The 23,257-nt window shown below is 33.2% G+C and overlaps 2 protein-coding genes across 2 annotated transcripts; one reads left to right on the top strand and one right to left on the bottom strand.

Moving 5' to 3' along the window:
* The first annotated feature begins 756 nt into the window (after positions 1-756).
* LOC132743491 (uncharacterized) lies at positions 757-4,730 on the top strand. Its single transcript, XM_060732009.1, has 3 exons — positions 757-1,236; positions 2,870-2,939; positions 4,004-4,730. The coding sequence occupies exons 1-3, from the start codon at positions 757-759 to the stop codon at positions 4,195-4,197; spliced, it is 744 nt and encodes a 247-aa protein (XP_060587992.1). The 3' UTR covers positions 4,198-4,730.
* Positions 4,731-11,561: 6,831 nt separating this feature from the next.
* LOC132743492 (molecular chaperone MKKS-like) lies at positions 11,562-20,842 on the bottom strand. The gene is made up of 5 exons (XM_060732010.1): positions 20,594-20,842; positions 18,881-19,919; positions 17,224-17,402; positions 15,526-15,636; positions 11,562-12,907 (listed from the first exon to the last, which is right to left on the bottom strand). The coding sequence occupies exons 2-5, from the start codon at positions 19,884-19,886 to the stop codon at positions 12,455-12,457; spliced, it is 1,749 nt and encodes a 582-aa protein (XP_060587993.1). The 5' UTR covers positions 19,887-19,919; positions 20,594-20,842; the 3' UTR covers positions 11,562-12,454.
* Positions 20,843-23,257: the final 2,415 nt, after the last annotated feature.

The raw sequence follows: 23,257 nt of genomic DNA, 5'->3' as shown, positions 1-23,257 counted from the left end.
TTTGTTTTAACTTTTATTTCCCTCTACATACTTTGCCCCTTAAGCTAGCCCAGTTATCAGATAACGAATATAATAATTAAACTAAATTATTGTGTAAATTAATTTGATTTGCTATGGGGCTTACTATTACATAATAAAATGTACACACACAAATAACAATTTTCTCCATTTACAAATGCCTTAAAATATGCGTTTGTATTATTTATGAACTATCCGTGGACTTGACTATTTTGTGGGTTTTTTTTTTTTCTACAAGTCAAAAACCACCGTGATGGTGTTAATAGTATGATATTAAATCTATCTCGTTAGCTGGATTGTGTCTTGTATTTAAAAGTACACTCACAAATTTTAAGTATGTGTATATAGGTTATAAACTATTCGTGGAAAATCAAAGGGACGTGTACGTGTTGACTGATCCATATTTCGATTTCTTACTTTTTTGTGCCTTTGTGATCGCCAGTTTTACTGATAACAAAATTAAGGGTTTGAATACCATATGGGAATGTAAAATTTTGATTGAAATGTAAAAGCAAAGATATTCAAAAATCAACAAATTGTTACCATTTCGGCTCATTCTTTCATTCACAATTCTAAGTTTATGACTAAATAAATGAGAAAAAAGTATTATATCGTGTACAAATGGGTGTTTCTTGCGTACATATCTTTCACGATTGTTTTCTACCAAAAAATTCTAATTAAATCGAAATCTGCTTTCAAAGAGATATTGTCGTTAGATGATAATTCAGTTAAATAAATATGAGTGAATTGATGGTTGATAATAACGATAAACCACAATTCCGTCATGAAAACAATGTTTTCAGCGGCGTAAAATTAAAGACATACGACAAGGTTTATATACAAGGGAATTTCCTTTCAGGAGATAAAATAGACAAGAATACGAAGCAAGGAAAATGGTTGACTGTATATCCAGCTAAAGGACGACTTGGTAACCAGATGTTTCAAATAGCCAGTGTGCTAGGCATTGCAGATAAATTCAACTATCGTCCTTTTATCCCACTTACAAATTTCGACATTTATCCGGTTTTTGAGATGCCAAATCCTACGAAAAAAACAATAGATTTGTCCGAATCTTTGAAGTACCAGGAATCGAATATATCTACACATGAAGAGTGTGATGTCACGACATATTCTGACTTGTCATTCTTGAAAGGTGATATGAACTGGACATTGGACGGGTACTTACAAAGTTTTAAGTACTTTTGGAAGATCCAAAACGTTTTGAGAAAAATTATTTACATTTAAGAGCGATATAATGGCAGAAGCAAGACGATTTATTGATGAAAGTGCTCCATCGAATACAGTTAAAATTGGTATACACGTAAGAAGAGGGGATTTTCTAAGCGATTATCATATTAATTTAGGGCGTATTACACCAGAGGAAGGTACGTGTACCAGTTTTTTTTTTCAAAACATACACTGTGCAATAGCATTTTTTAAATAGTTAAATACGAGGGTTAACTGATAAAATTGGGGAATTCTGTCAAAAAATATTTTCTTCATCAAACCGCGTGAAAATTAATGTAGACGTAACAAAGCTTATTATTCTCTTTAATTATTAGGTAGGTAAATGGATATTTAATACTTAAAAAAAATGGTTTCCAAAGCAACTATGTTAGTGCAGTTATTGCACATTTTCGGAATTAATACTGTCAACTTTAACGCCAGCAAATGACCAACGTGATATTTTAATATAATTGTTTTGTGTATATAAATAATATTTGAATTGTATGGCAATCTTGAGTTAAGGAATCGGTGATTTTTTATCAGAAATAAAGCAATTCCGCGAATTTATCAATCATCCCTTGTATATATCGATGTTCTAAATGATTATATCGACCAACCTAAAATGTTTGCTATTTATATCAGAACAAAGTAAATTTCAAACAGTTTAAAACAATTTTAAAGCCAACATGAAGAAATATGATGATAACAAACGATGACGTAACTTTCTGGTATGACGATGACAGAGAATTGTTATCTTGGTAATTTACCAAGTAGAAAAACAACTTTGGTTTAAATAAACATATATTTTTGTTCTTACTTGGAACATTTCTAACCGAGATGAAATCCAACAGATGCAGAAGTTCTGTGCCTTCTTTCACAAAAGCACAAGAGTTAGTTTGTTGAATACTTCCACCACGACAACGATTGTCGGCTTTAATGATCGTTCATCAATGCTTGTATATTTTATTGCTTTAATTAAAGATACAGAACCAAATCAAACAATTTAAGTATTCTTTCAGATTATTATAAGAAGGCGATGGAGATGTACAGCTTAAACTACAAGAATGCTACATTTTACTGTGTTTTCAAATGATATAAACTGGTGTCAAGGCCATCTCCAACACAACGGTCACAAAGTTGTTTTCAGCCCATACACACAGCCTGGATACGACCTTGCTGCAATGTCACTATGTGATAATATGATAATATCTGTTGGAACATTTGGCTGGTTGGGAGGCTGGCTCGCTGGAGGATCAGTTATTTTATTTTAATGGATATCCGAAAACCTGGGTCGGAAATAAGCAAATATTTTGTTAAAGACGATTTCTACCCGCCGTTTTGGATTGGATAACTTGAATGTGCAATAAATTTTGAAGAACTTTTGTATGCCGGTCTAAAAGTTTACTGACAGTAGTTAGAAGTGCACAAGGCTGGTCTTTAAAATGGTTCTTCGAAAGTGCATAAAGACAAATGGGTCAGATGTACACTTGGTGATAAATGAAGTTTTACCCACTTTTTTTTAGAAATAACTTTTGCCTTATTTAGAAATATGTTTTGAGTGACACAGTGTCCAAAATACTCTAATATAAACAATTAATGGAATTATATGAGTAAATATTTGTAGATAAATGTTCAAATACAAAATAAAGACGATTTATTGATGAAAGTGCTCCATCGAATACAGTTTAAAATTGGTATACCGTAAGAAGAGGGGATTTTCTAAGCGATTATCATATTAATTTAGGGCGTATTACACCAGAGGAAGGTACGTGTACCAGTTTTTTTTTTTTCAAAACATACACTGTGCAATAGCATTTTTTTAAATAGTTAAATACGAGGGTTAACTGATAAAATTGGGAATTCTGTCAAAAAATATTTTCTTCATCAAACCCGCGTGAAAATTAATGTAGACGTAACAAAGCTTATATTCTCTTTAATTATTAGGTAGGTAAATGGATATTTAATACTTAAAAAAAGGTTTCCAAAGCAACTATGTTAGTGCTGTTATTTCACATTTTCTGAATTAATACTGTCAACTTTAACGCCAGCAAATGACCAACGTGACATTTTGATATAATTGTTCTGTGAATATAAATAATATTTGAACTGTGTTGAGGAATCGGTGATTTTTTTTATCAGAAATAAAGCAATTCCGCGAACTTATCAATCATCCCTTGTATATATCGATGTTCTAAATGATTATATCGACCAACCTAAAATGTTGCAATTTATATCAGAACAAAGTAAAATTTCAACAGTTTAAAACAATTTTTAAAGCCAACATGAAGAAATATGATGATAACAAACGATGACGTAACTTTCTGGTATAACGATGACAGAGAATTGTTATCTTGGTAATTTACCAAGTAGAAAACAACTTTGGTTTAAATAACATATATTTTTGTTCTTACTTGGAACATTTCTAACCGAGATGAAATCCAACAGATGCAGAAGTTCCGTGCTTTCTTTCACAAAAGCACAAGAGTTTAGTTTGTTGAATACTTCCACCACGACAACGATTGTCGGCTTTAATGATCGTTCATCAATGCTTGTATATTTTATGCTTTAATTAAAGATACAGAACCAAATCAAAACAATTTAAGTATTCTTTCAGATTATTATAAGAAGGCGATGGAGATGTACAGCTTAAACTACAAGAATGCTACATTTTACCTGTGTTTTCAAATGATATAAAACTGGTGTCAAGGCCATCTCCAACACAACGGTCACAAAGTTGTTTTCAGCCCCATACACACAGCCTGGAACGACCTTGCTGCAATGTCACTATGTGATCATATGATAATATCTGTTGGAACATTTGGCTGGTGGGGAGGCTGGCTCGCTGGAGGATCAGTTATTTATTTTAATGGATATCCGAAACCTGGGTCGGAAATAAGCAAATATTTTGTTAAAGACGATTTCTACCCGCCGTTTTGGATTGGGATAACTTGAATGTGCAATAAATTTTGAAGAACTTTTGTATGCCGGTCTAAAAGTTTACTGACAGTAGTTAGAAGTGCACAAGGCTGGTCTTTAAAATGGTTCTTCGAAAGTGCATAAAGACAAATGGGTCAGATGTACACTTGGTGATAATGAAGTTTTACCCACTTTTTAGAAATAACTTTTGCCTTATTTAGAAATATGTTTGAGTGACACAGTGTCCAAAATACTCTAATATAAACAATTAATGGAATTATATGAGTAAATATTTGTAGATAAATGTTCAAATACAAAATAAAGTTAATGTGTTGTGGTATGTTTTCTCACTTTTCCGCGAAAGAAACTGAAATGGTTGAACAAGAACTGCGGACAGAGGTGCAAATTTTTATGTTCTCAATGAATTTTTAGTCATGGGTATTGCTTCTCAATATTTGTACAAAGTTACAATGTATGTGGAAATTGAATTTGTAAATAAAACAAGAACGTGTTTGTTAAACACAACTGCCCCCGGCTCAGATTCTTGTCAGTAACAATATTTCAAAAAATGTTTACCCATTCACTCAGTTATGGACAGAACAAGGAACATCGCAATGCGATGCAACCAGGTTTTCAGCAAAATATTTCACAGAAGCTTTGTCATGAAGGGGCATTTGTTTTTAATTGAACTTTTAGGAGGAATTATGGCTTTTTTAATATTCCTCAAACAAAAATGATTGAGAAATTTTATGTTGTCTATTCGCCTTTTTTCCCAAATATTTTAGAAAGGTAAACAGTACTTTATTTTTGCTTAATTTTTGCATTTTTGCGTCTCTTGTCATTTTCTTTTGTCAACAATATTGGCGTGTGGTGTTTTGTGCGATATCAAGAAAAGTATGTTCACAATTTTAAAAAAATACTTGAATGATGTCTTGGAAGAAACATGGGAATTTAGTGAGCGCCAGGGCACTTGATGACAAAGCTTCTGTGAAAGTTTGGTCAAAATCCATTGAGAAATGTAGGAGAAGTTGCGCACTGTAGAAATTGTTCACTATATATTCTGTATAAGGAAAAAATATACAAAGGGCCATAATTCGGTCAAATATTATCCAATCACAAAACCCCGACAATATGTGCCAGGCACTTGATAACAAAGCTTCTAAGAAAGTTTGGTCAAAATCCGTTGAGAAATGTATGAGGAGTTGAGCACAGAAGAAATTGTTCTCTATATATTCTGTATAAGGAAAAAATATACAAAGGGCCATAATTCGGTCAAATATTATCCAATCACAAAACCCCGACAATATGTGCCAGGCACTTGATAACAAAGCTTCTAAGAAAGTTTGGTCAAAATCCGTTGAGAAATGTAGGAGGAGTTGCGCACAGAAGAAATTGTTCACTATATATTCTGTATAAGGAAAAAAAACAAAGGGCCATAATTAGGTCAAATATAAACCAATTGCAAAACCCTGGAAATATGTGACAGGGCACTTGATGACAAAGCTTCTGAAAAAGTTTGGTCAAAATCCGTTGAGAAATGTAGGAGGAGTTGCGCACAGAAGAAATTGTTCACTATATATTTTATATAAGGAAAAAAAACAAAGGGCCATAATTAGGTCAAATATTATCTAATCGCAAAACCCCGACAATATGCGCCAGGGCACTTGATGACAAAGCTTCTGTGAAAGTTTGGTCAAAATCCGTTGAGAAATGTAGGAGGAGTTGCGCACAGAAGAAATTGTTCACTATATATTCTTTATAAGGAAAAAAAACAAAGGGCCATAATTAGGTCAAATATAAACCAATTGCAAAACCCTGGAAATATGTGACAGGGCACTTGATGACAAAGCTTCTGAGAAAGTTTGGTCAAAATCCGTTGAGAAATGTAGGAGGAGTTGCGCACAGAAGAAATTGTTCACTATATATTTTTATATAAGGAAAAAAAACAAAGGGCCATAATTAGGTCAAATATTATCTAATCGCAAAACCCCGACAATATAAGCCAGGGCACTTGATGACAAAGCTTCTGTGAAAGTTTGGTCAAAATCCGTTGAGAAATGTAGGAGGAGTTGCGCACAGAAGAAATTGTTTACGCCCGCCCGTCCCATCCGCCCGCCGACATACCTCAATCTAATAACCAGTTTTTTCCTTCGGAAAACCTGGTTAAAAATTGCCAAAAAATTGTAAACACAAGTTATATAGCTTGACAAAGTCATGGCATTTTGTAATTGTGAAAAATATAAGTTGCCAAGTCATTGCTCTGACTTGTGAAGTTGAAAAATATTCAATTTGTTTGTTTGTTTGTTTCATTTTACGCCTTTTCCCAACAGTATTTCAGTCATATAGGCAGGTAGTTTCCTAACCATCGTTCCTGGAGAGTTTCACCAGTACTAGACTACCTTCCTCCGTGCTAAACTACCAAAGCATCTCCCGGGGATCGAACCCAAAATATTCAACTTCATGCAAGTTATCTTCCTACCAAATATGAAATACATCTGTCATCAAATAAAGGCTGTATGGGCAAAAGTGTAAAAATCTATTTTGAGCACTGGTGACCTTGACCAAACTGACCCCTAACTCTATCCAAAAGAAGAATACCATGTAAGTTATCTTCCTACCAAAAATGAAATACATCTGTCAATAAATAAAGGCTGTATGGGCAAAAGTGTTACAATCTATTTTTAGCACTGGTGACCTTGACCAAACTGACCCCTTACTCCATCCAAAGGAAGAATACCATGCAAGTTATCTTCCTACCAAATATGAAATACATCTGTCAATAAATAAAAGCTGTATGGGCAAAAGTGTAAAAATTTATTTTTAGCACAAGTGACCTTGACCCACTGATCCCTACCCCAATCAAAAAAAATGAATACCATGCAAGTTATCTTCATACCAAATATACAAGAGGGCCATCAGGTCGCTCACCTGTATATAGGCCCCCGGAGCGGGGCCAGTTTAAACCCCAGGGCTTTTATTTGAACAAACTTGGAAGACACCCATTAGAAGATGTTTCATGATGTTAAGTTTTTACTACACACATATAATGAAAAACAATAACCTCTGCACTCCCCTCATCTCTCCCCCCCCCCCCCGGCAGGGCAAATTTTAACCCAAGGGCTTTTTTATTTGAACAAACTTGGTAGACACCCACAAGAAGATGTTTCATGTTAAACATCTTACCTCTAGCTCATTGGGTTTTTTAAAAGAAGATTTTTTAAGTTTTTACTATACACATATAATTAAAAACAATGACACCTCTGGGGCGGGGCCAGTTTTGACCCCAGGGCTTTTATTTGAAGAAACTTTGTAGACACTCACTAGAAGATGTTTCATGCTTAGTATCTAAACTCTAGCTATTTGGGTTTTTTCAAAGAAGATTTTTAAGTTTTTGCCATACACATATAAGGAAAATCAATGACCCTCGGGGCGGGGCCAATTTTGACCCCAGGGCTTTTATTTGAACAAACTTTGTAGACACTCACTAGAAGATGTTTCATGCTAAATATCTAAACTCTAGCTATTTGGGTTTTTTCAAAGAAGACTTTTTTAAGTTTTTGCTATACACATATAAGGAAAATCAATGACCCCCGGGGCGGGCCAATTTTGACCCAAGGGCTTTTATTTGAACAAACTTTGAAGACACCCATTAGAACATGTTTCATGCTAAATATCTTAGCTCTAGCTCTTTGAGTTCTTTAAAAGAAGATTTTTAAGTTTTTACTATATGCATATAGGGAAAATCAATGACCCCCTGGGGCGGGGCCAATTTTGACCCCAGGCCTTTTATTTGAACAAACTTGGTAGACACTCATTAGAAGATGTTTCATGCTAAATATCTTAGCTCTAGCTCTTTAAAAGAAGATTTTCTAAGTTTTTACTATAAGCATATAGGGAAAATCAATGACCCCCCTGGGACGGGGCCAATTTTGACCCCAGGGCTTTTATTTGAACAAACTTGGTAGACACTCACTAGAAGATGTTTCATGCTAAATATCTAAGCTCTAGCTCTTTGGTTTTTTTAAAAGAAGATATTTAAAGTTTTTTCTTTCTGTTGCCATGGTAACCAGAGTTCTGCATGGAATTAAATTCTTTGAACAATTTTTAAAGGTGACCACCAAAGGAACATTCCTATGAAGTTTGGATGAAATTGGCTTAGTGGTTTATGAGGAGATGTCAAAGAAAAAGTTTACGGACGGCCGGACGCCGGACGAAAAGCGATCACAAAAGCTCACCCTGTCACTGTGTGACAGGTGAGCTAAAAATATATCTGTCACTTAATAAAGGCTGTATGAGCAAATGTGTAAAAATCTATTTTTAGCACTGGTGACCTTGACATTGGTAACATTGACCTTGACCCAACTGACCACTAACTCCATCAAAGTTTATGTTTCTATAAATTATAAATAACATGTCTATAGAATAAGGTCAATACACATGTAAAAATGTCAAAATCTATTTTTAACATTGGTGACCTTGACATTGGTAACATTGACCTTGACCCGAATGACCCCTTACTACACCCAAGAAGGAAGACCTCCCTTGGCATGTTTGTATTAAACTAAGACATCAACTAAAAAATAAAGGCTGTATGAGCAAAAATGTTTATATTTATTTTTTAAACCAGTGACCTTGACCTTGACCCTAGAGACCGCAAAAAATTAGAGGACCATCAAAGGTATCCACCTACTAAATATGAAAGATATCATTAAAGAAATTAAGCAATTATGAGAAATTTAAGATAAATCTAACTTGCCGAAATAGGTTAACCAGACAAGGCCCTATTTTCAAAGTGAAAAAAGGGAAATAACTGGGAAATATGGATGACACAGTTATATAACTTGGCAATATCATGTACTTTGTATTGATAAGTAAGTGTGGAAATTATAAAGCCATTAGTCTAGATAGAACTTAAGATATTTCCAACTTGCCGCTTTAGGTTAACCATTATTCATTTTTTAAGTGCTGACAAGGGCAGTAACTTGGTAAATATAAAAGCCAGAGTTATGTAACTTTCCCAGATCATGTACTTTGTATTGATTAGTAAGTGTGTAAACTTAGAAGCCATTGGTACAGGTAGAACTTAAGAAAAATCCAACTTGCCGTTCTAGGTTAACCTCGTACGGACAGACGGACGGACGGTTCAATTACTATATGCCCGGCAGTGATTTTCCTGCTTATATCACAGACTCCGATAAAAGGCCTCTTCCCATTTGGAATTTTCTTTAAAATCATGAAGTTTTCCCAAAAATCTGAACTTAAACCTGCTTTTTTACTTCCCAAATTAGCAATTTTAGCGATATTTTATCCCAAAATCAAGAGGCTAAGGCCTCTTCCCAATTAAGTGAGAAAAATCTCTGCCCGGGAGAACAAGAGCCCGGTTTGAGCCGGGTGATGCTCCCCGAATAGGTTTTGGACACAGGAAAGTACACCTCTTGTAGTTTCAGAGTTATGTCCGTGGAAAAAGTTCAAAGTGCAATAATTCCAAAATTAGGCAAGGCTGTTACAGTTTTTTGCACTGCACTTATAATCAATGTGATCTATCAACTTACAAAGTTTCTTGATGATATCTCTTATGATTTCCGAGTTATGTCCTGGACAATTCAAAAAGTAAAAATAAACAAAGGGCAATAACTCCAGAATTAGGCAAGGTAGAGTTATGATTCTTGTGCACTGCACATCTACCCATTGAGATTTATCTACCTACAAAGTTTCATTTTGATATCTCTTATAGTTTTACAGCTATGTCCTGGACAAGATTTTTCTAAAAGGGGAGATTATTCAAAAATAAGGCTTAACAGAGTTATGGTTCTTTTGCACTGCACATCTATCCATTGAGATCTATTCACCTACAAAGTTTCATGTTGATATCTCTTATAGTTTTAGAGTTATGCCCCGGACAAGATTTTTGTACAAGGGGAGATAATTCAAATATCGGGCAAAATAGAGTTATGGTTATTTGACACTGCACTCCCCCTCGATGCCCTCTACCACTGTATGAAGTTTCAACAAATTATCTCCAAGGGTTTTCAAGTTATGTTCCGGACAAAGTTCAAAGTATTAAAATTAACAAAGGGCAATAACTCCAAAATTAGGACAAAAAGAGTTATTGTTCTTATGCACTGCACATCTACCCATTGAGATCTATTCACCTACAAAGTTTCATGTTGATATCTCTTATAGTTTTAGAGTTATGCCCCGGACAAGATTTTTCTATAAGGGGAGATAATTCAAAAACCGGGCAAAATAGAGTTATGGTTCTTTGACACTGCACTCCCCCTTGATGCCCTCTACCACTGTATGAAGTTTCAACAAATTATCTCCAAGGGTTTTCAAGTTATGCTCCGGACAAGACAACGGACGGACAGACGGACGGACGGACGGACGGACAGACGGACAAGGCGCCGACTATATGCTCCCCCGAAATTTTTCGGGGAGCATAATAAAAACATTTAGCTGCACCACATGAGCCATAAAATTTCAAAATATCTACCTTTAGTAAAATGAACCAAGATTTTATGAAAAGTAAAATAGTTAGTAGTTACAATTCAAGTAATAATAGTTTACATGTTACATGCAATGAAGGACTGATTTTGCAGCATTTAACACCATATTTCTACTGGTATATATGAAGAATAGGATTATATAAGGCACCTCCATTCATTACATCACATCACCGCCTTAATCAGGCTTAAGAAAATCATACAACTTAATTTTTGATAACTTCTTTATTACAATTAAGGGAACAAACAGATATATCTGTATTTTGATAAATGTCATTCATTAAGGCATATAAATAAACATGTCTAAATATTCTGTTAATAAACATTTAACATACTAGTACTAGTAATACAGCAGACAAAAACAACAACCACTCCCTAGCAAGGGCCACATTCAACTTTTTCATTATTTCCAAAGTCAAACACATCAGAGGAAGAATATTATAGTAAAAGAACCCTCCTACAAAACAAATAAATGACCTTGACAGTCAAGGTCATTCAAATTGAAGTTCACATTTGAATTAAATGCCCATTTTGCCTCAGAAATGATATTATTTCTATTTCTCAAAATCATTTTATTTTTGGTATCTTGTTACAGTTTCCCAAAAAATACTCATTTGCCACATTTTTTACTCTGTTGGCAATGGGTATAATCATAGTGAATGAGCATTTTGTATGGAAATCAAAATACATGTACTACTTTGTTTATATTTAGCTACCTATCATAAGTGCTCTCTTGTCCAAGAAAGAATCAAATTCATAATTAGATAATAAAGTTAAGACAATTTCAGAAAACTCAATAATTTGACCTTAATGTTCAATGTCAATCAATAAAGGTCAATGTCATATTTTAGTATTCAATATACAGGTTTTGTCATAATGTTTTTTACCAAGTATTAATAAAATCTATATATAAATAAAGTTATGGCCAATTGTAGCACAATTTTCTAATTTGACTGTAAGCGTCAAGATCAAATTATGGTAAAGTACATAAATCTTCTTTGATGTCTTGTCCAAAGGATTGTTGTGCACAAGTATGACAATACATTTATCATTTACAATGTTATAGCCAATTACAGAAAAAAGTAAAATTACAATAATGTGACCTTCAATGTGAATGTTATTTATAGGTCTAGGTCAAATTGAATTAGATCTTTTTAAAGACATTGTCCGTAGGGTAGTTGTGCTCAAGTAGGATGACAATTTGTTTATAAATAACAATAATAAGTTATAACCAACTATAGCAAAAATCAAGCAAACTTTAATAAATTGACCTTCAAGATCAAGGTCATTGGTGAGTAAAGGTCAAAATCAATTTGGTCTACTTTACAGGTCTTGCCCCAAGGACTGTTAATAATCAATTCATAAATAACAATGTTATAGCCAATTATAGCTAAAATCAAGCAAAATTAAAACATTTGACCTTGAAGGTCAAGGTCATTTAAGAGTAAAGTTCAGGTCCAGTCTGGTCAACTTAAAGGTCTTGTCCAAAGTGTTGTTGTGTCAAAGTATATAGGCAATCCATTGAGAAATAAAAAAATATGACTAACACTAAAGTTTTCTGATGGTAACAACACCATGACTGTAGCAATAGCTCTTTTTTAAAAAAGAAAAATCTAGCTTAAAATGGACTTTCATTGCTCTGATTTCAAATAGAATATGTGTAATATCTACATCATGTAAACAGAGAGGAAAACAATAATATCTGAGAAACCTGCTACATTTGTAACAAACAAGAGTATAAATTTGTCTTAGAATTCAAAGTACACAGGCAATTCATATCAATTAGTACATCACAAATTTTCAACAACTTGTCCAATTTTCAGCACTGAGCATGCAGTCAAAACTGCAGTCTGTAAGGCATTTATGCCAACTGTAAAGCTGTCAATCACCACTTCATCACATTCCTCTATAGCATCTGTAAGTGGACATTTTTCACAGTTTAAGGTACCATTTTTTCTAGTCAAATAGAAACTGTCATTTTCTGTCAACTGTAGTAGATTTTCATTTGCTTTAGCTTTATATATACCACAAGAGCATCGTTTATTGTCATTACCAAGTTTGTTACTGTCTTTAGTTACATCACTAGATCTAAACACATGACCACTATTTCTGCTAACAGAATAGTTATTTACATCTGTTAGAGATGCTGATAGTAAAGCTTGCACAAACAATGTACAAGCTTGTTGTAGTGTTATCACTAGACATTCTAATTCCTCACTAAGTTCAACACCTTTATCTTCAATCTGAAAGTAATAAATTATATAGTAAGAGTTAAATAAATGCTTAAAATAACTAATTCCAAAGCGAGTATACAATGTATAAACTAGATATTATCAAGTATTACAGGTGGTATTTACAGGCATGTTACAAGTCGTGCCAGCCCAGCTCGCACTGCTATGAAATCTGACCAGACTCATATACTGTTATAACTTAAATTTAACATAACAGTGAGTGAAATTAGTTCTTTTTTTTATCTAAAACAGACCTCATCAAAGAAGCAAGTTTTAAGCAAAGCTTCTTCACAGTTTTATTCAATGAGTTCAATAAATTTTATATATACAGGAAAATACAGGAATTTAATTTCCCATTTTTAATATTTCTTGGAAAAAAGAGAAAGCATATTGATTTGGCTACTATCAACAAAAGTAACAAATGTGACATTATGCTGATTTGTATGTCAGTCAAGCATGATTGTGTATGTATGTTATATTATCAAACAAGTTTATATTATCTATATACCTATCTCTGTAACTCTTTTTCATAAATGCTCTTATTTATAATCATTTGTTAGTTTGTCTGACAAAGTAAGTTTAATGGGGTTTTTTCCCAGAAAAAAACAAAAAAAAAAACAACAAAAAAACCAACAGTTTAAAATGTAAAATATTTAACATATAATATAAACAAACCTAAAATATAAGAAAGATTTCCCCATTCTTTTTATAACCTGAATGTTACATGTAAACTGCAGTGGATATTTACAGAAATTTCCTTGGGTCACGTGAGTTAATTATCTTAATTATTGTTCATGCAAAGATTTTTTAAAAAATTAAAAGGAATTATGACAAAATATGATTAAACTACATGTGTCCATTTACATTTATGTATCAACACTTGCACTACATGAAGAACCAGTGAATTTATTTGTGACCAATCAAAACAGTCATAATTTTTAAAATTTTACAAAACTCCCGACCGCCTCCACAATTTTTTAATACTATGACCTCATTATTTACGGGATAACATTCATGTACAGATTTAACAAATTGCTGGCATTTGATAAAGGCCAAACCTCTCCTATGCTGGAACCATATTTGTGTAGATAGAACAGGCTCTGTTCTGTTAACTGACTAATTTCAAAGTTTCATCTTAAAACTGAAGCAGGATTTAAGACATTTAGCAGGTTAAAGTGTATAAGGCTACATTGTATATCTCAGATGCCTACAGTTTACAATACACTTGTTTAAATTTTGAAAAAAAAATAAATATCCAAAATGTCTGTTTGAAAGATATAAGTTGGTATATATCCTTTTTAACAAATGGCACATGTAAAACTAGAAATGTGTCCATAGGACACGGGTGCCCCCACCGCGCCACTGTTCTGTCAATCTTTTTACTAAGTCAAGGGAAATAACTCTACAAATACTGGATAAATCCACAAGCGAAACCCCAGGTGCAAATCTAAAATATGCTGAGCAACCTGCCCATAAGGTTTAATGACTATGTCAAATCCTTTTTGAGAAACTTGCGACACAAGTTGAAAATTGCAAAAATGAAGGGCAATAACTCTAAAAATACTAAATAAATAAAAAATAAATCCAGACGAAAATACCTGGTGCACAACTGCACATGCTGATCAATATTCCTGTATAGTTTCATGACTCTAGGTCAAATACTTTTTGAGTTACATGCGACACAAGTTGAAAATTGCAAAATTTTACTAAGTCAAGGGCAATAACTCTGAAAATACTAAAAATATCCAGACGAAAATACCCAGGTGCACAACTACACATGCTGATCAACATTCCTGTAAAGTTTCATGACTCTAGGTCAAATACTTTTTGAGTTATGTGCGACACAAGTTGAAAATTGCAAAATTTTACTAAGTCAAGGGCAATAACTCTGAAAATACTAAAAATATGCACACGAAAATACCCAGGTGCACAACTACACATGCTGATCAACATTCCTGTAAAGTTTCATGACTCTAGGTCAAATACTTTTTGAGTTACATGCGACACAAGTTGAAAATTGCAAAATTTTACTAAGTCAAGGGCAATAACTCTGAAAATACTAAAAATATCAAGACGAAAATACCCAGGTGCACAACTACACATGCTGATCAACATTCCTGTAAAGTTTCATGACTGTAGGTCAAATACTTTTTGAGTTACATGCGACACAAGTTGAAAATTGCAAAATTTTACTAAGTCAAGGGCAATAACTCTGAAAATACTAAAAATATCCAGACCAAAATACCCAGGTGCACAACTACACATGCTGATCAACATTCCTGTAAAGTTTCATGACTCTAGGTCAAATACTTTTTGAGTTACGTGCGACACAAAAGTGAACGGACGGACGGACGGAAGGACGGACGGACAAGGGTAAATCTAAATGCCCGCCACTAACGTGGGGGCACAAAAATCATTGCTAGATGGCTAAAAAAATCTATTTAAAAACCAGTATTATATTTTGTTCCAGAACATTTAATTCCATTAATGCACAGTTTTCATGTGTATTGGATAAACAACTTTTTCGAGTACGAAAACAATATATTTTTTAATCATTTTTAAATTTCAAAAAACACTTTATTAGATATAGATTTATACCTTTTAAAGAGTTAACAAAGAATTATACTAACCTTTCCAGTAAGATAATTAGCTAGACCAACCTGCCAGCATCCTGCTCCTGCAAGTACAGTTGGGTCATATACAAGTTGCTGTAAACTGTCCAAGCTGGTTAAACAAACATCCTGAAATATTAACATTCAAATGTATTTAAAAGAAAAATACATCATAGGCCTATTTTGCTTTAGAAATGCTTTTCTTTTTATTTCTCGAAAGCTTTTTCTTTTTTGTGTCCTGTTACAGTTTCCAAAAATTTACTCATTGGCCTATAACCTGGACAATCCTTTGCTTCTGTTTATCTTTCGCAATTAGTACATTTGTAGTGATTTATTATTTCATATGGAAGTCAAAAGACCACTTTTTTTTAAATTTTGCTATTTTTATATCAAATGATTTCACATTCCTTGGTATTTTCTTCAGACGATAAGCACATAACATACTCTTTGATAAGCACATAACATACTCTAATGTTTTCATGTTATAAAAGTCATGCTTGCCATTTCTAAAGAAGGAAAAATTTATTAATTTCTTAGGCATTTAAGGCCACTTGCTTCGTGTATTTATAAGTGCAAATTTTGAAATGTGTTTGAAATTACTTTTTACTATGGCATGTCATACAAATTGTAATTTTGACCCACATGCATAACTTTTTAATGCATTGCAAGATGTTAGGTTCAAAGACCTTAGTTAATTAAAGTCTGAGAGCTTGTTCACATGGACATGTGCTATTAAGATTAGGATAAGGTGATAACTTGTATTGTAATTCAATATGATATTGTTTAAGCTGTGTAATAAGAAATGGTAAAGACCTGTGTACTCCCAGCTAAAAAGCATCCCCCACTTCATAAGAGTCCCCTACTTTTTATATGCTTCTTCTAGACTTCAATAAAACTTTTGTAACTAGCACCTGTGCTTCAGCTGAAGTACTAGGGACTTCAAAAGTACTTACTTCAACTGCAGATGTACTTCATCTGAAGCCCCATCCAGCTTCTAATGAGCTTCTCAATTTGTGTATATGTGCTTCAGTTGAAGCACCAGGGCTTTTAAAGTGCTTCATTTTGATAGTATTTTATACTAGAGACTTATTTGCTACTTCTCAGACTTTGATTGTTTGTTTGAAAGTTATTTTAATACAAAATGTAATTAAGTTGTGCATGACTTGTTTTGAGGGGGCTTCAAAAATGCTTCATGAATATGCTTCAAAGAGAAGCTTCAGGTATACTTCAGTATTCGAGACTTCATCTGTACTTCTTTATAAGCTTATTGTGCTGCATAAATACACTGAATGCACCTAATATGTAAGCTTCAAATGTACTTCTCAAGGAGAAATCCGAAGATACTTTAAAATCTGTTGAAGCCTAATTAGCATAATTCAAACCACGCTGCAAAGGAGCTTCACCTATGTGTTGGTCATTAGCATTAACCATCAAATAAATGAAAGCACATATGAAGCAGAGACTGCAACAAAGCTTCTTATATACTTTACCAGAGAGCTTTAAATATACTTCTAATACACTTTAATTGTGCTCTATTTATGGCTGGGTAAGTATACCAAACCACCAAGGATAGTCTATGATGTCTGATCAACTCTTCAATGACTCATCTTAGCATTTTGATACTAGAACATTAGAACCTTGACTTATCCATGGATAAAATTATTAATGCAAATAGCAGGTCAATTTAACAGATTTAGAAAAGTAAAGAAAAGATACCTTCAGCTCATTCAGAGGTTCTTCCTGATGATGATATAACATTAGGGTTGATACAGGATTGTCTGCCCTTGTCAGGTGTAAATAACTTAGTTTGTTCACAATAACATGCTGTACATCATCTATATAACCAAATATATTTTCTGACAAGGAGATTTCAGCACACTGGATTGGAACACATCCTGTAATATATATACATCAATAATACATCAATAATGATAATAATAATAATTCAGCACAGCCAAGCTTATTACCTTTTAACATACACATATCAATCAATATTCTGCCAGATTATAAACAATATATATATTCTTAACAACTTCAAGTGCACCACAAAGGAAGGGCAATAGTTGCTCAAATGCATAGAAACTTGTCTGAAAAATGTTTTATCTTTATTATCCTTATGATACTTTAAATGTATGATCTCCAAGGTGGAGGCAATTTTAGCATGATTCATAAAACTTTTATAGAGGAAGGTCTACTAGACAATGCTATATACCAAATATAGAGGCATAGTATTTATCCACAAAAGATGTGTTTACCTATATACCTTAGTCTACACAAGGCAAGTGACTCCCAGGGCAGAGCCAATTTTGACTTAAGGGTCATGATAAGTATAACTTTTTGTATTTTTAGAACTTCTGTAAAAATCTACAAATTGATGCTATATGCCAAATATCTAAGCTCAAGGCTTTGTAGTTTCATACAGTAAGACCTAAAAAGCTCTTCCTATAATCAAGTTATGCTGGAGCCTGGAGGGCATGATTTATATCAATTTTGCAGACATTCACAAGGTAAAGTATTTAGATGCTAAATATCATAGGCTAGCTCTAACAGTGTAGTTTCATAAAATAAGGCAATGCTACATATCAAATATATAAACTCTAGGCTTTGAAGTCTCACAAAAATAAGACTTCATTGCGTTTTCCTACACAAAAATATGTTAACTAAGGGATCACTGGGGCTAGGCCAATATTGACCAAAGAGGCATTATTAATATCAGTTATTTTGTGGTTCACAAATTGATGTTATCTGCCAAATATCTAAGCTTTAAACATCATTGTTTAACATAATAAGTCTCAGATGTGTTTTTCTAAAATAAATCTATATAAATCAAGTGACCCATTGTGTGGGGCCAATACTGAACTGCATGCTTCATATCAATTGTGTAAATGTCAATAAGGGAATGCCTACATACTAAATATTTAAGCTCTAGACATTGAAGTTTCACACAATGAAACTTAAATGCATTTTCCTATGTAAGTCATCAAGTATTAAATCCCTGAAGCAGGGCCAATTTTGATCTCATGAAGCACAAACATGTGTTCTCATTATAAGTAATATTCTGCAAAAAAGTTTTAATTTCTTTCTATTGGTTCAAAAGATACAGAGTGAAACTAATATAAAATGACTGTGACCTTGACCAGAGAAAGGTCAAGCTCCACTCTGCATAATGGTTAACATTTTTGCCAAGTAGTTTCAATATCCTTCAAACTGCTCAAAAGAAGGTACAGAGTGGGAATGAAAATTCCTATACTTGTATAAGTCTATATAAATCAAAACCATGAAAACTGTCTGCAAACTCTAGTGAAATAAGTGTGAAAGTTCCAAATAAATCATTACATTAAAACAAAATAATGAAAATGCTAGGTTAACACACCTGTTAGATTTATGATATATTTCACTAACTGAAGTCCAATTCTGTCAACTACAATTAATCCTGACTTATGTAGACTGTGTTTTAGTTTTGGATGCATAACACGCTGACATAAAACCAGTCCAACATCAAACTGGACCATTGTATCACAAATATTTGATAAATCATCTATAATAATGCCATCTGTTGGAATATTTTGACTCACTTCATATCTAACCCCAGCTAACTCGTCTAAATCACCAGACATAGATGTTGTTATTAATGCAACTTTAATACTGTTGTTACTATGCAGGTTAACTCTTTTAGGCTTCAGAGGTCTCGCCTTGAACTTTGACATTTCTGGTGCTGGTAACAAAACACCAGATACATTGTAGCTATTTAACACATCAAGTCCTAGACTTGCCATCACACAAATATTGTCACTCACGTGTAAGCTTCTACTGCCATCTGTAACACACTGAAGAAATGTTTCTATAATTATATTTGAAATATGTCCGAGTTTGATTCCATTCCACTGAGGTAATTGTTTAGTTCCTAATATACTTCTCACAAATATTTTCATGAAACTTAAATCAGAGATTATTGCGGGATATTTAAATCCACAGTCGTCACTATTCAAGTAATCTAAAGATAATGTCAAAAATAGCTCGTAAACTTCAGCCAAAATTTTTTCACTTTGACAACAATCAATAGATCTTATAACAAGATCTGCAGCAAAAGAAGAAAGAAAAAGACCAGCATCACTGAAAGCACTCAGGTGACCTTGAGTAGCTGAAACAAGCAACTGAATGACAGGCTTCTTTACAGATAAACATTGGAGCAACCTTCTTGAAGATGATGTCAAGGTCAAACAGCCTCCACTTGTGTTCTGTAGAACTATCATTTTACCCCTAGGTGTATGACACGACCTTGTTAACTGCAGAAAATTTGCTACAGATTCTCTGAAACCCAGTAACCTTGACCTCTGAACTATGGCAGATGAGTCTTTTGTAACTTTTATAGATGACATATTACAGTTACATGTTGATCTGATGACTAATCACTGAAAACAAAATCATTTTTAGAGAATGGATGAAGTTTTAAATACCACATCAAAAAGATTACATGCTAAAGAAAAAGATGTAGACTGCTTTAACAGTCTTCAAACTGTCTAAAAAAAATCAGAGTTACTTTTCAAAGTGTTCTTCAATATAATGATGAAATTTACACAAATAATTCATAAATTACCTTCCTGAAAATGTTGTGATTTCTATTGAGCAAAATCATAAGAAATATTGAAGATGCATAAATACATTCTTGAACATCATAACTAAAATGTATAAAGCTATATACATGTACATGTATCTAGTGCAGAAATTGTCTGAATTTTTAAAAATATAATACACTGTACTTCCAAAATGTAGATGAAATAAATATTGTAGAGAATTGCCTTAAAACAAAATAATGGCACATACAAGAAATCTCTGCTAAACTGATAAAAACCCTATTTAAAATAGCAGATTATATGTTGTTCTATAACATTGTATTCTGTTTAAAAGACAGAGACATTCTATGATAAAACTCTTTCAAGAATCAACTATAAAATTATGAAACAAATATCATTTCACTGTTCATAAATTAAAAAAAATAATTTCATAAGACATAGCTTTATACCCTTTCACTTTTAGTCTTGTTCCTTTCATCCACGGTCCTGATGTAAAATTAAATTATACTGACCTTTACTCCTTTAAATTCTTCATTTTAAGCTCCCTCCTTCTTGCCCTATCATATCCATAAGCCTGTTTTCCTGGATGATTGTAGAAAGTGACTATGCAAAATGTTATTGATGTCACATAAATTAAGTATAGATATGGATGTTCTCTGGTAAACTTTTTAAAACGCTCAAATAATTTAAACCTAGGTGCTGGTGGATCTTTACGTAGCATACTCTACAATCTGTAAATAAAACAGATCAATGACTAGAAACATACACAGACATTCACATGAATGTATTTATAAACAACGGCAACATTGTCGCAATAAATATACGCCCGTCACAGAAGCTTTTGAGAGAGATGTGGGCATATACAGATATGCATATTTGAGATAAGCTCTGGGCAATACCTGGAAAATATCTGTTATCTATATATTATGTTATCATCTCTAGTGATTTTTTTTTCTGAAATTTGACACCTATGTGTGACCTTGACCTTAGCCGCAGGGACCTAAATTTTGAGGGCGAACATTTGTGCCAAGTTTATTGAAATCCCTATATGCATGTAGAAGTTTTGCTCCGGAAAAGCGTTTTTCAATGACCTCCAAGTGTGATCTTCTCATAGTTGTGAACATTTGTTTGAAGTTTCATTACAATCTCTTAGTATGTGTAGGAGATACGCTCTGGACAAAATCTCTATATTTTATAATCTTTAGTGACCTTCAAAATCATCTTTAGTGAGTATGCATTGTCTTTGTATATTTTACTGACCTTGACATATTAATCGTAATTACATGTTTCACACCAGTAGTCATGATAATGACAATATGTGTTTCAATCCTTCAATAAATGATGACTAAATGGTCCAATACACATTTTCATATTTTTATCTGAACTTTGACCCCTATGTGTACATAAATTTTGTGTGCAACACTTTGCCTTACAATAGTGAACATTTGTGCCAAGTTATATTGAAATCCCTCTATGCCTGTAGAAGTTTTGCTCAAGACAAGCGTTTTTCAATGACCTCTTAGTTTGACCTTGACTTTTGACCTAGAGGCCTGGTTTTTGGGCGTGACACGGCTTCTCATAGTGATGAACATTTCTATGAAATTTCATTAAAATACCTCCATGGCTGTAGGAGATATGCTCCAGACAAATATTGGATGGTGCCGTGCGCCCACCCATCAGCCAAGGAGGAAACTATAATACAACCCGTTTTTTCAAACGGGCGTATAAAAATGTACAGATAGTTGGGATGCAATTTAATGAAGGCAGTGATTTTTTTTCAATTTTCTAAACAACCTGTGGCTTTCTGAATGGGAAAATATTGTGTGATCAATCAGAAAAGGGGGACATCTGCATTCAAATTCCTACAACTGAGAATGGAATTTACCCACACATTTTATAAAATTTTCAATTCAATTTAACTTTCAAGGTAAGTAGCAGAGGCTATTTATAGGGACAGTTTTCTGTCTTCTAGCTGATATAAGTCAGATGCTGTTAAGTCATGGTTTTAGTGGAAAAGGGAGTCAGGGCAATTTTGGGAAAAAAATTATCATTTTCAGGGGAAAATATAGTTATTTTGGGCTAGGGGAACAGTCTTTATTTGGCTGAAAATATAGGGGGAAAAAATAATGGGTAGGTATCACAGTTTTCTCCTTTTAATGATGAAACAACCGCAACTTTAACTTTAAGAACTACTGTCAAGGTGTTCTGAATGAAAAGGGGAAGCAGTGCATGAAATACTGAATGACACTTGGGGCATAGATCCCCCGCCCTATATTCCCCTAAATATTTAAAATTAAAAAATTATTTTTTGTAATACATGTAACTAGTCTTAGATTTGTTTTAAATAGTATGACATGGTCTATTTTCTAATTTTCAACAGAATTTTACTTGTGTCCAAAAATCACTTTTTACCCATGCTTCATAGTGATAGTGATAGTGATGGTTTTTAAACTTTCCCTGGAAGCAAAATTATGTGTAATTGACCAATCGCAACTTTACGACTTACAAGGTAAGGATTAAAGTCGAGAAATTCTGATTGAAAACGGATGTGTGCTGGTCTTCTGCCACTTCTATGGGAACCACAATAGGACAAGGAACCAGAATAAACAGAAGCAGTGCATAAAATTGTTATGAAGCAATAATTTCACCCCATGTTTTATATTACATAACATTACATTAGTTGTTTTAATTATGTATATTTTATATTTCATTTTGCAATTTTATATTTCATATATTTGTACACCTATGATATTTTGACTTATTTATTTCAACTGTGTTTTTGTAATGCTGAGATTTCAAACTTTGGAAGTATACTTTTTGATAAAGATCATTTCCTCCAATTAACCCTTAAGACATGAATCTATTTTGAAAAGAACTCTTTTTGATTTGACACATAAGCTGACACTTGTAGTAAAAATATAAATCTTATTTTCCTGTCTCTTTTATTGATTGTTAATGATAATTTCCTTATCAACCTTAGGCAAGAATAAAAAAAAGTAATTATAGTCAAAATCACACTATCATTTCCAGCTTATCTTTGTTTAAGTGTTATAATTATTTTATTTCTTTTGTTAGATCTTATGTGATAAAAAATCTCATCCCTTCAGGACCAAATATTGGTAGGACCAACCTGTATATAAGAAAGGACACAACATAATGCAGTCATATTCCAATTT

The sequence above is a fragment of the Ruditapes philippinarum genome, unplaced genomic scaffold, assembly GCF_026571515.1.
Source record: "Ruditapes philippinarum isolate M1 unplaced genomic scaffold, ASM2657151v2 ctg12110_1_1_1_1, whole genome shotgun sequence".
NCBI lineage: Eukaryota > Metazoa > Mollusca > Bivalvia > Venerida > Veneridae > Ruditapes > Ruditapes philippinarum.
The sequence above is the reverse complement of the archived record's forward strand: the minus strand, read 5'-3'. Positions and strand labels throughout refer to the sequence as shown.